The sequence below is a fragment of the Ochlerotatus camptorhynchus genome, unplaced genomic scaffold (genome assembly GCF_037179485.1).
Source record: "Ochlerotatus camptorhynchus isolate MF236.1 unplaced genomic scaffold, CSIRO-AGI_Acam_v1.1 ptg000250l, whole genome shotgun sequence".
Lineage (NCBI taxonomy): Eukaryota > Metazoa > Arthropoda > Insecta > Diptera > Culicidae > Ochlerotatus > Ochlerotatus camptorhynchus.
Genome location: NW_027040740.1, coordinates 1,542,050 through 1,557,262, shown reverse-complemented (window position 1 = coordinate 1,557,262; position 15,213 = coordinate 1,542,050). Strand labels below are relative to the sequence as shown.

At 40.1% G+C, this 15,213-nt stretch overlaps 1 protein-coding gene across 5 annotated transcripts in view; it reads left to right on the top strand.

The window, feature by feature from the left end:
• Nucleotides 1–15,213, top strand: part of Vav (Vav guanine nucleotide exchange factor) — a 62,801-nt gene that overhangs the window by 10,663 nt on the left and 36,925 nt on the right. For 2 of the 5 annotated variants that reach the window (XM_065226407.1, XM_065226405.1), the window contains exons 4-5: nt 10,472–10,581; nt 10,641–10,738. The exons of 1 other annotated variant lie outside the window; for it this stretch is intronic. In XM_065226407.1, the coding sequence (XP_065082479.1) occupies nt 10,472–10,581; nt 10,641–10,738 (208 nt within the window). Of the gene's footprint in view, nt 1–10,471; nt 10,582–10,622; nt 10,739–15,213 lie in introns of those variants that run through there. 2 more of the 5 variants (XM_065226408.1, XM_065226409.1) reach the window with 2 other exon arrangements.

Sequence of the window (15,213 nt, the reverse complement as noted above, 5' to 3'; positions counted from 1 at the left end):
GTGACGATGGTCGATAAGACACAGTTGCTCGATGAATTAATAGGAGACCCGACCGGCACCGGTGTCTTGCGATACAGTAGTCGTCCCCCGTGACAACGTTCGTGGTGGTGTTCAGCCGTGTAAACAAAAGGTCATATAGAGAACACATACACATTAGTTCTCGTTTCCAATTGGAAAATACAATCAGATTTACATCCTTGGAGGGCCTTTGTTCCTGCTATTCGTCTACAAATGGCCTGCCCTTTGTCCTCAGCTGCCTTTGCGACAATGGTTGTTATTTAGGGGAATATGGCTTTAGAAAGGTTTCTATTGAGGACTTTCAGAATAGGTTATCTCTCAACTCAGTGGATTACTTCCGGTGGTGGCACTGATTTTTACCAACTTGTAGTTTGGCAAATTGGTGCTGAATCGATCCGTGTAATCTGCATAGATAAATCGTTGTTAGATGTTTCTCAAAGCCAAGGTATTAAAAGATTTACCTAGGAATGGCGGATGCTCGGCCGTCCAGACTCTCAGGAAGCGCACCCACTTTGCTCCGTGTGATTTTTCGGAAACGACGTATTCTGACAAAAAAAAAAAAGAACGTTTCGTTTAGCCGTATCCTTGTCGGTAATGATTGATGTGTTACCTTTAGCTAATTCCATAGGTGAAATCTGCTGGATTTTCAGATGCAGTTTCACTTAGTCCGTGTTTTTTCCGCAGGAATAATTACATACGCGTCCACTAGAGAGATTTGCAACCGACGAATGATGGGGAAAATTTTGATTACTTTTGTGCGTTTGTGCGGAGATTCGCTCACGTTGACGCGTCGGAGATTTGAGCGATGCGAGATGGATTCTGCATTGCGGGTAGCTGTTATGATGCAGCATGAATGAAATACGAGGTGTGCAGTGTTGCGCGTAGCGGGTGTTTTCTGCTCATAGCAATAATTTTGAGGTGATATCATGCACAAAATATAGCATTGTAACAATTCGTACCCAAGACCCCATATTGAAAATACGTTTAACACTACCGACATCTACTCATCCGATCGCGTCATACCATAAGTAAGGACACGTACCCACGTATAATTTATATTGCCTTGGTTTGCGTCTCACCTCGTTTGACGGATCTGATTGCCCGTTTGAAAGTTCGAATCGCTCGTTTGACAATTCGAATTGTGGACAAACGAAATGCTCCTGTGGCATGTCGGTTCGTCGGTGCTCTCATGCTCTACCGTCGTCTCTCTTTTGCACAACACTAACGGTAGAACAACATTCGAGCATTTTTTTTCAAATAACTATCAAATGACATGTGTGATTTTGTTCTAATTCCTCAATTTGGTGTAAATTAAACCATTTCTGATCAGAAAGGTTATTACTAGGACATCGTTGCTTGCTATTTTCAGAATTCACACAAGCACAACATCAGGAGCTCTTATTATGAGAAAAACTAAAATACATATATTCGTGACGGTCTTCGGCTACAGTGTCGTATGACAGAGCCTGTCATATGACATTTTAGTTTGGTACTGTAATTTGATAGCTTGTTTTGCAAGTGTCGGAAGCAAATGCAGTTGATTATCACAGAAAATATGTCAACTACGGTGGCCACTTACAACACTGGCTGCAGATGTTGAAAGTGGAGCGACTACAAAACTCCTGTGGCGTTGACTATCTGACATGTTACTACATACATGCTTGGCATACACAGTTTTGGTCACGAACTGCTCATTTGCTAATAACTTTGCACACAGTTGACGGAACTTAGTTCTTTTTGAAACAGTAGATAGAATAGAGTGTAAGCTTGTTATATATATGTAAAAAAAAGTAGATTTTAATGCTAGTAGTAAACTGTATTTGTTTTTGCGTTGTAAAAATGAGGTGAGAAATGCTCACTACACATCTCAGAATTTAAGTGTTAAATTGATTAGTGTTGATTCAGATGTTAAGCTTTACCTAATCTTCGCATATCTATAGTAAACTATGAGCCTAAGCTATCAAGAACTTTGAAGAAAAATAAATTTCAACATCTGAGTGAAAAGTTATTACCAAATGAGCAGTTGGTGTGTACAACTGTGCATGCCAAGCATGACTACATAAATAGTTGGAAAAAGATGAAGATAGCCGAAAACTGTGTAAAGCAGAGTACAACGAGAACGGCGACATGGAGGGCCATTTGTTCCAGATGGAAGAACTCTTCTCATGTCTAACAAACGCGGGTCAAGAACTAGATGTTAGTGTGAAGGTTGCAATGGTTCTGAAGAGCAAGCCAAAATCCTTCGACAATCAGACCTCACCGTCCGTCGTTGTTGTAAATTATAAAATTCCTAAGAATGAAACAGCTTTTTACTGTAATGTCAGCAAATTAATCAATTAAGTTTAAGTTAATCTTACTTTTAGTGTTTCTAGTTTCTCTAACAGAAAGTCCCGCAGCTAACGACCTGTGTTTGGTGTACATAATATTCGTTTAGTATTAAGTAGTTATAGTTTTGAATTAGGGAATTTCTCACCTATGAGCTAACGACAATACCATGGCATTAGTCATTACGGGCTGTTCAAAGCCTAGATCTCATGGATTAACCTCGTTTTCATCTAGATTTAGTATTATGGGGTATTTTCACTCTTATATCATTATCTTGCAAATACATCACCTATCTCCATTGAACTGATAGTTTCTAACATACACTCATCAGAAGATGATAGCACAACTTAACGTAAATTATGAATAATCAATTACCTAATTGTCGCTTAGAAAAATTGTAGATCAATTGGATTATTATCTTGGAGGAACGAAATCATTTTGTCACGATGGCCGCTTTTTTCATATTTTGATTCATTCGTAGCGCTATCAATCCCTTGACCACCTGGGTATGGCGTACAGTAGCGGACCTTTAAATGGAGGCACGGTAATGTTCGATTTTGACGGGGCGTAGTCAACGAGACGAAATCTAAAGGCATGACAGCGAAAGTCTCATCGTTTGCGTTCATGGGAACTGAAGGTTCGAAGCAAATGAAGACATGGATCGTTGATTCGGGAGCAACGTCTCATATGTGTTGCGACCAATCCATTTTTGAAGAAATGAAGCAGAGCTCAGGTGTGACCAGTATCCTTGCTGATAGAAATGGAACGGATGTTCAGGGAGTTGGTTCTGGTTGTTTGTTATGTTACAACGCTCAAGGAGATCAGCAAGATCTACGTTCCTGATTTGGAAATTGCTACCAAGGTATCGAGTTAGTCTTGGAAGACTGAGTCGCTTGGAGAAAAAAATGTTCATTCCTGTATTGGCCTATGACAGAAATAGACGGAATTAAGATAGTTTCTAAGGACTTTTTACGAAACATATAATTTTGGCAACGAGTTTTAAAGCCCTGAAGCCCTGATTGTGCTTTTGGAACAAGTCACCGGAGGAACCCCGCTAGCAGCACAGCGAAGCGCTCCTGAGCACATCATAGAATCTCTCTCGTGCGCAATCAAAGAATTGCATTTCGACCCAGAAAACGGATTAACGTTCGACCGCTGGTTCACCAACTACGAGGATCTCTTCAAACGAGATGGCAGAAACCTGGGCGATCCGGTGAAAGTGCGGCTGTTGCTACGCAGCCTCTGCATTCCAGTTCAAGATAAGTTGTCAGGCCACTTACGCGATTTCACATTCAACCAAGTTGTGAACAAGTTGAAGCCGATGTTGGTCAGCAAAAGTAGTTATTCAACAAGCGCTACGACTGTCTGCAGCTTATCAAGGGTGAAGCCGACGACTTTGTAACGTGCGCTGGAGTCGCCAACCGGCAGTGCGAAGATTAAGAGCTACAGAAACTTTTCGTTAACAAGTTCAAAACCTGGGGTTCATCTGCGGTCTAAAATCAGCGCAGGATACCGATGTCAGGACCCGACTTCTATCAAAGCTCGAGTCTGAGTCAGCCGAAACAATCAACCTAGGGGGATTAGTAACCGAATGCCAGCGTCTGTCAAACTTAAAACACGATACGGCGTTATTAGAAAAGAAGCATTCATCTTCCACGGTTCAGACGGTTCGGCAGTCACCCGGAAGCGACAGCAGTAGACGGTAAAGTTCTTCCATCTCCATTCTGAAAATGTAGAGCTATGCAAGGATTGCTAGCTCTTCGAACACACACACAGCACTGCTTGAAAAATGGGTCACAAGGAAGGATACTGCAACTGTCCGTTAACATTTTCTGCACCGACGTCTGCAGGCGACAAGATGGTCAGCAAGAATGAAAGGAAACATCAAACGAACACAATTCTAACGGTGAAACAAATCCGGAACCGAAGGAGGTACGTAAACGTTACCTTTAATGGCATTCACGCAAAGTTGCAACTTGACTGCGGCTCCAACATATCGGTAATCACACAAGAAACTCGGGAAAAGATTGGTGAAGCTTAATCCGCTCAAATGGCAGCAATACCAGCATCTGGAAAGCTGCTGGAGTTGGTAGGAAAATTCACTTGGACAATCACCATCAGTAGGTATATGTAAAAAAAAATAAAAGTCAGTCTGTTCCTGAAATCAGATGCGCAACGAGTTACTATTCTGCGATCGTCTATGACCGGAACTACTACACCAAACGACGCGTTTGACGCCATAAATTTCCACGGAAAATTCGTACGATATCAAGCGAGTCCTATAATCACTCGTTACAACCCGGAATAGGAGATCATCGTGGCTGATGACGCATCCAAGACCGGCATTGGGGCAGTAATAATACACCGTTTTACAAACGGGGCAATCAAAGTTGTTTCACATGCATCCAGATCGCTCAATGAAGCAGAGCAAAATAACAGCTTGATTAAGAAGGAACCATTTGCGTTGGTTTTTGCCTGTACAAAATTCCATCAGACAGACCATTAACCGTTGCTGAAAGTGTTCGGAGCCTGGGGAATTCTGGTTCACACCGCTAACCGTCTTAAGCGATTTCAACGCAAAGTTTTGGATACGCAGATGTTCTTTCACGTCAACAACCACGAGAAGTCAGAAGATAAAACCGCTAAAAACAACGGTTCGCATCGAAGCTGATGCCAGTCTCAATTTGCAAGACACTCTACAAAATCTTCTTGTCACTTCCAAGATAATGCGAGCTGCTACAACAAAGGATCCAGTACTGCAGAATCCTACATCCAAAAATGGCCAGAAATGTTGCAGACAAGCTCAACTACAACCTCTTTCCTCCGTAAATGTTTCGCCCGTTTCGGTATACCAATGATTATTGTGACAGCCAACGGAAACCAGTTCGTAAGTGCCGAGTTCCGAACTTTCTGTGAGGAGTTAGGAGTCATACTATCCGCAATCTAATGGCCAAGCGGAACGAGTTGTGGACTCACTCAAGCGTTCACTGAAGAAAATAATTGGGGGAGGAGAGGCATCAACCGCATCAGCACTTCAAACGTTCCTGCACATCTACAGATCAACACCGTCCGCTGTTCTAGGTGGAAAGTCACCCGATCAGAAAATGCTCGCACGTTCCATGAGGACTACTTTGGATCTTATACGTCCCACGTACCAGCCTATCAGCAGTCAGCAGTCACAACACAAGCAAAGTATTGACGCTGGTACCCCAGTTTATGCCAAGGTGTACTGAGCGAAGCATGAAGGTTTATCCTTCCTTGAATTTTATAATGCAGAAATCCGACAATGGCGCAGTCGGTAGGATTATATACTACACATTATTCCTACAAGTACCAATGCTACCGACGCCAGGGAGGCAGCTCCCACACCTGGACCTTACTTATCAACCCATCAACTCATGGACCGGGGACCAACGGCTTTACTTCCCTTGGTGTTATATTACTGCGTTCAGTCTTGGCATAGCAAGCTAGGTCATAGCGATCCAACGAGTTGTCCGTGAAGACAAGTCTAGAGGGGCGAAGAAATGCGACATACATCAGACCGGCGAATGTTGTGTTGAAGGGATGATAGCACGGAAGCCATTCCCGGATAAGATGGATATTCATTCAATGATGGTGGCTAAAGCCGCTACACAGTGGTGTATTTTTTGATGCGCAAATTGGAAGCTGCAGACGTGATCGAGGAGTACATGGTATGGTATGGTTCGAAACCGGTTTGGACGGAATCCTGTTGTCATCCGCTCAGATAATTGCGGTGAATACAAGGCAAAGCGTTTGGGACGATTTTACCGGGCCAACGGAATTGTTCCGCAATATACAGCAGCTATCTCCCCGCAACAAAACGGAGTTGCAGAACGCAAGAATTGGACACTAATGGAGATGGTCCGCTGCATGCTACTAGATGCAAAACTCGATCACCGCTATTAGACCAAAGCCATCAATGCAGCTTTATATCTACAAAACATCCTTCCGTCAAGATCCATTGAGAAGACACCGTTCGAATTGTGGTACGGGAAACAACCGGATTACAGCAATCTGCACATTTTTGGGTGCTCTAACGTTTATTGGGTATGCCGATAATCACAAGGCGCTCCGGATCACTGACAAGATAACCATCAGCCGTGATGCCAAGTTTATCGAGATGGAAGAAATTGACAACCACTTCAAGCATCCAAAATCATCCGAAATTGAAGAATACGAGTCTGAATTTACCAAGTTCGGTTCTGATTTCGATGACAAAATGTCTGATTTCGATTTCGAAGATGCAGAGCCATATTACGCCAATGAAGTCTTGTTTAGGGGGAGTTTGCAGGTTCAGACGATACATCAAACGAAGAAGAAACCGATGGCAACTAAGCAACTACACCAATTCGACGCTCATCCCGTAGTCCTAAGGGAGTGTTACCCCAACGTTTTCTAGAAACAACCATCCATCGGCTGTGGTTCACGAATATGGGAACTCTTTTTTTCCCGTGTATGGTGAGAAAACTAAATGACGAGGCAAAGACGTACAACGAAGCCATGAAGTGTCCTGAAGGCGAACTGTGGAAAACAGCTATGATAGATAAAATCTCTACGCGACAATGGTACATGGCAGCTAACCGATTTACCGCCAGGTCGCAAACAGGTTGGTAGTAAATGGCTTTCCAAACGCAAGTTAGATGAAGATGGTAGGGTGGTAAGGTACAAGGCCGGTCTAGTCACACAAGCCTTCATTCAGAAATTCGAGATGGACTATGATGAAGTGTTTGTACCCGTGGTACGCCAAGTAACGTTTCGAGTACTATTAACGGCTGCCAGCCGATGCGGGAGGCTAGTAAAAACATGCTGATGTGAAGACCGCTTACCTGAACGGAGAATTGGAGGAGTCAATTTTCATGCGGCAGTCACCCTGGTACGAAGTTGATGACAAAAAGGCTGTGTGTTCTTTGCAGAGATCCTTGTATGGACTGGGGCCTCCCTTAGCTCAGTCGGTAAAGGCGCAGCAAGGCATGACCATGCTGGAGGTGGCTGGGTTCGATTCCTGGTCCCGGTCTAGGAATTCTTCGGGTTGGAAAATTTCTCGACTTCCCTGGATATAGAATATGATTGTACTTGCCACACAATTATACTGATGCAAAAATGGTACAGGCATCGAAAGCTCTCAATTAATAACTGTGGAAGTACATCTAGAACACTAAGTTGAGAGCACGCAATAAGCAACTATGCGATAAGCAATAAGCTTTCTAATTCGAGGAATAAGTTGTATGGACTGAAGCAAGCTGGTTATGTTTGGAACAAGAAGTTCTACCAAGTGAAGCAGATGAAATTCCAGCATACGTAAAACGATCCGTGTTTGTACTTGAGCCAGCAGCAAACATTTCACGTAGTCGAAAGTTGTGATTGCTTGCTACGGTGAGAACGAATACAAAACAGTCATTTTAAGGTAACGTCGTTGGGAAACATCAGCCATTTACTCGATATCAAAGTTAAACGCATCGAGAAGGGATTCTCCTTGTATGTGTATATGTATATACAATCCAACTTCCACTGTCCGGCAGTGTTTTTATGGAAGAAAAATGTTTGCAATATAATCTATTATTATCTTATACTGATCCCATTGTAAACAATTTTAGCCCGGAAGTTGAAAGGTGATAGCTCTGTTGAGATTCAGTAACCCATTTCAGAATGCCTGGTCACTCACGTCCATTCCAAGGCTACTTTCACTTACAACACACCCCGCATACACGTAGTACCGATATAAAATGTATATTGGTACTGCGTGTACACTTCCATCATCAAAGCAATTCCTGCTTTGTAGATGGCACGTATTTAGTAGGATGTCTCCTAAAAAAAATAGGATGTCTAAAATCCATAGGATGAAAGTTAAGTCTCATCCGAATCAAATGATTCCAAATGCCACGGATTCATAGAAATTAAGTTTAAATAGATAAAAGTAAAAAAAAGGAACAATCTCACCAAATCAGTCCAAGTGAATCCTTTGCAAGCAGCTCTGTCACGTTTGGTGTAGTAGTTCCGATCATAGACCCGCCTTACGGGGATCAATCCTCAGGTCTAATATAGTCAATTGCTCCAAGTGGAAGTGGCAACTTGCATCTCCTTGACGCGAACACGAAGCGACCGCTCATAAAATCATACAACGCATAAATAAACTGAACTTAAAAACTATCACTCGCGATGCCACAAATTTCTGGAGCGGGAGCATAAGCGAAATCTAATTACAACTTCACAAAAGTCGAGAAAAAACGGAGTATAAATTGACGGCTGAAAATTTTCCATGTCTTTCTTCGAGCACAGCACACTACGATCCGGACTACGTCTTTGTCGAAGGTACCGCACCGAGAAGGGATTCTCCTTGACCCAAAAGACGTACATTCAACAAGTACTCCAGTAAACAAACATGCATTGCTCTCAGTAGTACGGAAGCAGAATTCGCGGCACTTGCAGATAGTTGCACAGAATTACTATGGATTGATTTTTCCCAATGTCAGCCGGAGACCGTCCGGTGTTCAAGCCGTTCCAGACGTTTGTCGGAAGCCGTCTGGTTTTCAAACAGTTCCCGATGTCCGCCTGAACTCGTCCGGTATACGACACCCGAAGCCAACTGAAAACTGTTTGGTGTCATCCCATTTGGTGTTCAAGCTGGTCCTGATGTAAAGTGGAGTCCACTCAATGTCAAGGCCAATTCCTGAGCCGAGTGCACCCAGATAAAAGTCCACCAAAAATTCATTATCCTGATTCCATGGATATCGTTTCGGTACCAAAGTCATTCGACTTCACGTCAAGAAAACCAGTGCAAGGTGCGTGTACCGTCGATTCTTGTTTTTCAGTCAGCACAGAGAACCCGGATAGAAAATAGCCATAAGAACTGGCTAACCACCTATTCGAGATATCATATCTACCTTATGTGGTATAGTTACACCATTTCTTATATCGTTCGTGTATGGTGTCCGTTTATTAGGGAAGACTTCCAGCGCGTATCGTACGACCCAGTCAATTCCATAAAAGAGCTTTGCGCCGTTTACTAGCTGATATGGTTAATTCAGAAGGTATTTCTAACCCTGGATATGAGTCCCGAGAAATTGTGCTATGGTGCGATAGTAGGAATGCCGTAGCCTGCATCAACAAATCGCTCAACCCACCTTAGTTATTTGTGTGAAACCAAATCGCTGTGATCTAGAAACAAACAGGTGGATACTGGTGAGAATACGTCCGTTCAAACGGAAGATGTTCCAGATCAGTCCGGATGACCCAGTAGACCGGAAGAAAAAGCTGCGTCATCTAGCAGCCGCGCCATGCAATCGAAACTATCATCCACGTGGTTCAGCTCGTTTATTTGAAGGAAGAGGGACTGTACATAAAGAACGTAGACAATTTTCGAAAAAATTTACATTTTTTTGGAAATTTGTATGAACCGAAAACACTCTGAATTTAGAGGAGAATATCAAGATAATTCATAGCATAATTGTGAGCTACATTGCATGGAACTCCTAATCAATTTTTAAATAGAATTATGGACGGAAGCTTCAGTGAATTCTTGGTAGAATAGTAAAAAATTCGAAGCGAAACTTAGGATGAATTCTCCGAATTTTAAAAGTATTCTGCAGAGAAGATGTTATAAAAAAAGTTAAGGGAGTCTCAGAGAATCTCAAATTTCTTTTAGAGAAGCACTGCTGAAACGAACGCTGAAACAAATTCAAGAAGCAAGAAAAACTCTGCTGTTTTAGTAAACACCCATTTAACAAAGTGATATCTTCGGATCAATCGTATTCGGTTATATGTTTAACTTAAATGTAACTATATCCCGTATAATGTATAATGTATAACCGGTAAAGTTACCAACATTCCGGGTAAAAATTGGGGAAACATCGGGAAATTTCTAATAGGGATTTGCTGTTCACCATGCCCTGATATCTCTTTGCGGATTGTCGATTTCCGATGAATCGCGTGCAACCATTAAACAACACAGTAGAAGAACAGAATTATAATCAGGTATCAGTTGGAATATTAACGCTTAAGCAATCTGAAAATGTCGAAACGTAATTTATTTCATTTATCGGCTTTCAGTTCCGAAGCATCGTGGTCACTTATTTCTTAGAGTATATGTACATATATCTCTCATTTGCAGATCTAACATTTATACTACGACAAAAAAAGAAATTAGAGATGCAGTCGAAACCAATAACGTGGATCAGTTTTATGGAATAACGTGGAGTACGGAGCATCAGAGTTGCTTTGGTAATTAAGTAAAACCTTATCATATTCAATCACGAATAAGCAAGTTTATTTTTAAATAGATTATGAAGCACGGGATATCTACGACAGCATTGCTAATGATAGTGAAAAAATTTATGAAGACTTATGCTACGTCACTTTCTCTACTACTACACCACAGGTTATTTTTTGCTATTATTGATCAATAATATTTTTTAAATGTGTGTAATGTAGTAGTTGTAATGGTTTGTTTTATTGCTTATTCATATAAAAATCAAAATTAGTATACAAACATCGTGTACAATGCTAGTTAATGTTTTGGAAGAAATACATTGAACATGGTTTATAAAATATCAATTTGTAGGTATGCGGATTATTGTTTTGGATGAATCACGTTGTTTAGAACTTTGGTATAACTTTGAATTTAAAAATCCTTCTAAAAATAAACTGGGGTTCATTAGCTGAGTTAAACGAGGAATTCAGTAAATGCTAATTTTTTCGAGATTCAAAACACATTTAAACAATTTAACTCCAGAATCTGATAGTGCAAACTTCCTTTATCGTTAGTTTGCTTGGTGTGTTTTGATTCTCGATAAGTAACTGTTGGCGTTTAAAGCCATTGTTTACGTTTCGTTGTTCCGCCTATTTCAATTGTTGGTCTAGAGTTACAAAATTATTTAACGATCTTTCTGTAGACATTTGGACCTATTCTGCGCGGCGTGTGAGGTGAGGTGACAGTGAAGTGATGGTGAAGTGACAATTGTCACCTCGGGTGAGGTGACTCTCCATTTGATTTGCACGGAGAGTCACCTCACCCGAGGTGACATTTGTCACTTCACAAGTGACAGCGTGTCACCTCACCTCACACGCCGCGCAGAATAGGCCAAATTAGACAGGCCCACAAAAATAACAGTTCTAATTTTCCACGGGCCAACCACTAGATTTGTGCCTTTAGGTGAGAAAACCATTCTATGAAAGTTTCAGCTCATTTGGTTATAAGATGAGCTGGCGCTTTTAGTTAGAATGTGTTTGTTTGTTTTTTTACTTTAGTTTGAAGATTGTATCATGAATCCAGTAAGTTTTGTTGAGATTTTCGCTTTTGAATGTATATGAGCATTTTGAATATGAAAATTTCTACCTAATCCCCTATATAAACATTAAACCAAAAGTGCCTGCCCGTGTTACGTCAAAACAGCTGAAACATTAAGAAAGGTAATCTCACCTAATGACACGAGTGGTAACCTAGTTGATACGTTGCATAAGCTGCCTATATTTTGTGGCAATTTACGAACAAAATGCACATACATAACTAATATCTCTATAATACTAACGTGAATTGTGATGCTGACTTCAGCAAAGTTGTTTCTTATAAATTAAACTATATGTACTAAGCTTAAACGAGTTTGCTGAACCAGTTCACGAAAGAGTGAAGGAATGTTATTTCACCATATATTTCAACCAAAGTCTCCATAAATTTTAACCAAAAGCGCCAGTTTGTGTTACGTCCAAATGAGCTGAAATTTTCAGAGAGAGGTTTTCTCACCTAATGGCACAAATTAACAAATGATAAAAAAATATCCCATATAAATGAAGTGAAATTCAATAGACCATCCCCGATTCTTAAAGCGTACGATTTTATTAGCTCGCTTCTTTTCAACTTATTAAGCAAACTACCAAGGGTCGCCTATTTTATCTTGCCTCGTATTGTTCTACACTTATTTTTACCATTTTCGGGATAGTTAACCGAGTTCCAACTCATAAATTCCACACATGTGTATTGGCGTGTGTGTGTGTGTGTGTGTGTGTGTGTGTGTGGCCTCGCATGGCTTTTATGTGTACACGTAAAAAGTATGTGTCCGACAAATAAATATAATTTGTTGATCACATTGTAAAAATTCATGTGTGGGACACATAAATACGATGTGAGGATTTTTTCTAGTGTATGCATGAAGAGATTTCCGTTGCGCTTGTCAAGACATCCTTACCATGGTGGGTATATACATGGTGATAAAGCTTTGTCACTATATGGGCGAGTAGTTCGCGGGGGGAGTGCGGTCTTAGAGCAAATTGTAAACAAACTCGGTCGCTGTCCCATACAAAAATCCAACATGGCTGAATCATGAATTTGACACATTAGAACACCTCTATGTAGTCACCTTGACCGTCATTCGTGTATTCTTCTTCTTTTTGTAATATTATTCAATCGTCATCTTTAGTATACACATACTAATCACCCGAAAATTTAAAGCAAGTATTTCCTGTTTTTACAACGAAAGTTTCCTGAGTAAAACACGTTCACTGCATTTACTTACTTGTGTTCTCCGTAGCATTTCACAATTTCATGTAATCAAATTCACAAGCAAATAAAATAAATAAAATAAAATAAAAAATAAATAAATAAATAAATAAATAAAAACTGCTTTTCAAATCTCTAGGTGAACGAAATAAAACACCAAGAAAACTACTTCGATACCAATACGTTGCTAGCGAACGTAAAAGTATCATTGAAAAAGCGTTACCAGAAATTTGGGGAGTTGTGCTTTTTCTAAAAATAGGGTAGTGAACTACTTCGGCCTAATCGCCCATTTTGGGCCTATCGAGCAGAAAACTTCAAATAAATCCATGATTTCAGAGTTAACATGTCAATTATGCGTTTGGTACGATACGGTAGCTTATTATACCGAACGAAGTCAATGAGAACGCGTGATATGAAGGTTTGCACCCATAATTCCCAAAAACAAAAGAAGTGCTCTGACCGAATCAATTTTTATCTTCATCCGATAGGCCGAAGTGAATTCATTGGCGTTTCAATGGCGTTGCAATGCATTAGGCCGAGTTTAGAATCCGTAGGCCGAGTTTGGCGTCAAGAAGCAGTCCGACTTTTGACAATATCTCAACGATTGGTTTCTCTTTATCAAATCGTACCGTAAGATACGGAAAGGTAAATAAATTTGGAAGCCATCAGTAATAATAACATTCCTTTTGGTGCTAAACTGCGCTAGATTAAGAAAGACTATGTATGGGTTGTGCTTAATAGGCCGGAAATGGGGTAGTCAACCCTATAGGAAAATGATATCAAATATCCAACAAAATCAGTTGTTTCCTGCAATTCTTAAAAAAATCACGTGCAATTTTTTTCATAATTTTAAAAAGTTAGGTAAAACACAAACGTCTGATTTTGCTCATTCATTCATCAAAGTATAAAAAAAATATGCAAGTAAATTGTCTTAAGAATCACAGGAAAAATCTGATTTTCGATATCCTTTTCCGTCATTTTCAGATAAATCAAAATGTAAATATTTTGCCGGCAGTGGTAAGCTTCGTGCGTTCCAAATAGGTTAAACAATATTGAAACATAGGAGATGGCAGAAGTGCACGTAACCTGTCATTCGCTTCATCCGGGGTTTGAATAATACAGCGCAGTCTACCAATGTGAATTTGTTGGCTATGACATTCTTATGCACTAGATAGTGTGTCGTCACATTTGTCGTTGTAAGTGAAGGAACAAAAGAGAAGGTAGGGTTTTCCTAATTATACCAGTGGATAATTATGAAGCATGGACGGTTTTGGCACGGTGACGCACGCTGCCAATGAATTTTATTAATAGCAGCTATGGAAACGTAATATTAAATCGATGGAATGCTCTCTAAACCTTGGAAAAAATGCTATTTTACTGCGTAGCTAATCAGATTCACTGTCCTGCCCGTGTTTTTATTAGTTAAAGGAGCGGAGCTACGGGCAAGCTACGCATTAAAAGAGCATTTGTCCAAGGTTTAAGGAGCATTTCATCGTTTTTATATTGCGAAAACCATTCTCTCTTTTAATAATATATTTAGAAAATGAGGATTTAGAAATACAAGAAGAAGTAACGCATGCAAATCGACTGATGGTTAGTTGCATCTTAAAGCTGTTGGTTTTGCATCAAGCCGATACTTAATCGACAGGTTCATGTTCAAGAACTAGCTAGGTTTTGACGTGAGACTACGTCTCTTCAGCTCTCCAAGCAGAATTTCACGAAAACTAATGCAGCGTGTAAATAAATAGGATTTTTACATAAGCAACTGAATGAGACTATGTTGGAGGTATGGGGTACCATTTCACCGTAGCATCCCAGCATTATTTAAAATAAATGACCTTAAACTGGTGTTTGTTTGTAATTGGCCTAAAACAGACAAAATGGCCATAAAACGATTAAATTAATAGTAAAACACCGCAATAGCACAAAGCTAAAAATGCAATAATGGCCAAAAAATCCAAAATTACTTTAAAACTAAAAAGTAGCCTCAAAGACAAAAGTAGCCAAAAAACAATGCCAAAACGGCATTGAACCACCTTACCTTAGTACGGAAAAATTCCCAAAAAGAACACAAGAATAGCTAAAACCGCCATAAGTGTCGGAAAATTCATTAAACAACTATCAAAACAAAACAATCAAGCTCTTAACGCCTAAAATGGACCTAGAAACTCCAAATGGCATAGAATTACTTTAAAACAAGAAAATTATTTAGAAATAGATGGAATTCTAAAATAGTGTGAAAACATCAAAATATTTAAGACTATTTACCGAAATCTCAACAGCTGAACAATCAATTCTATTGATTTCAAGTTATGTACTTTAAAACAAAATCTCCACTACAATTACAAGATTTTAGCATT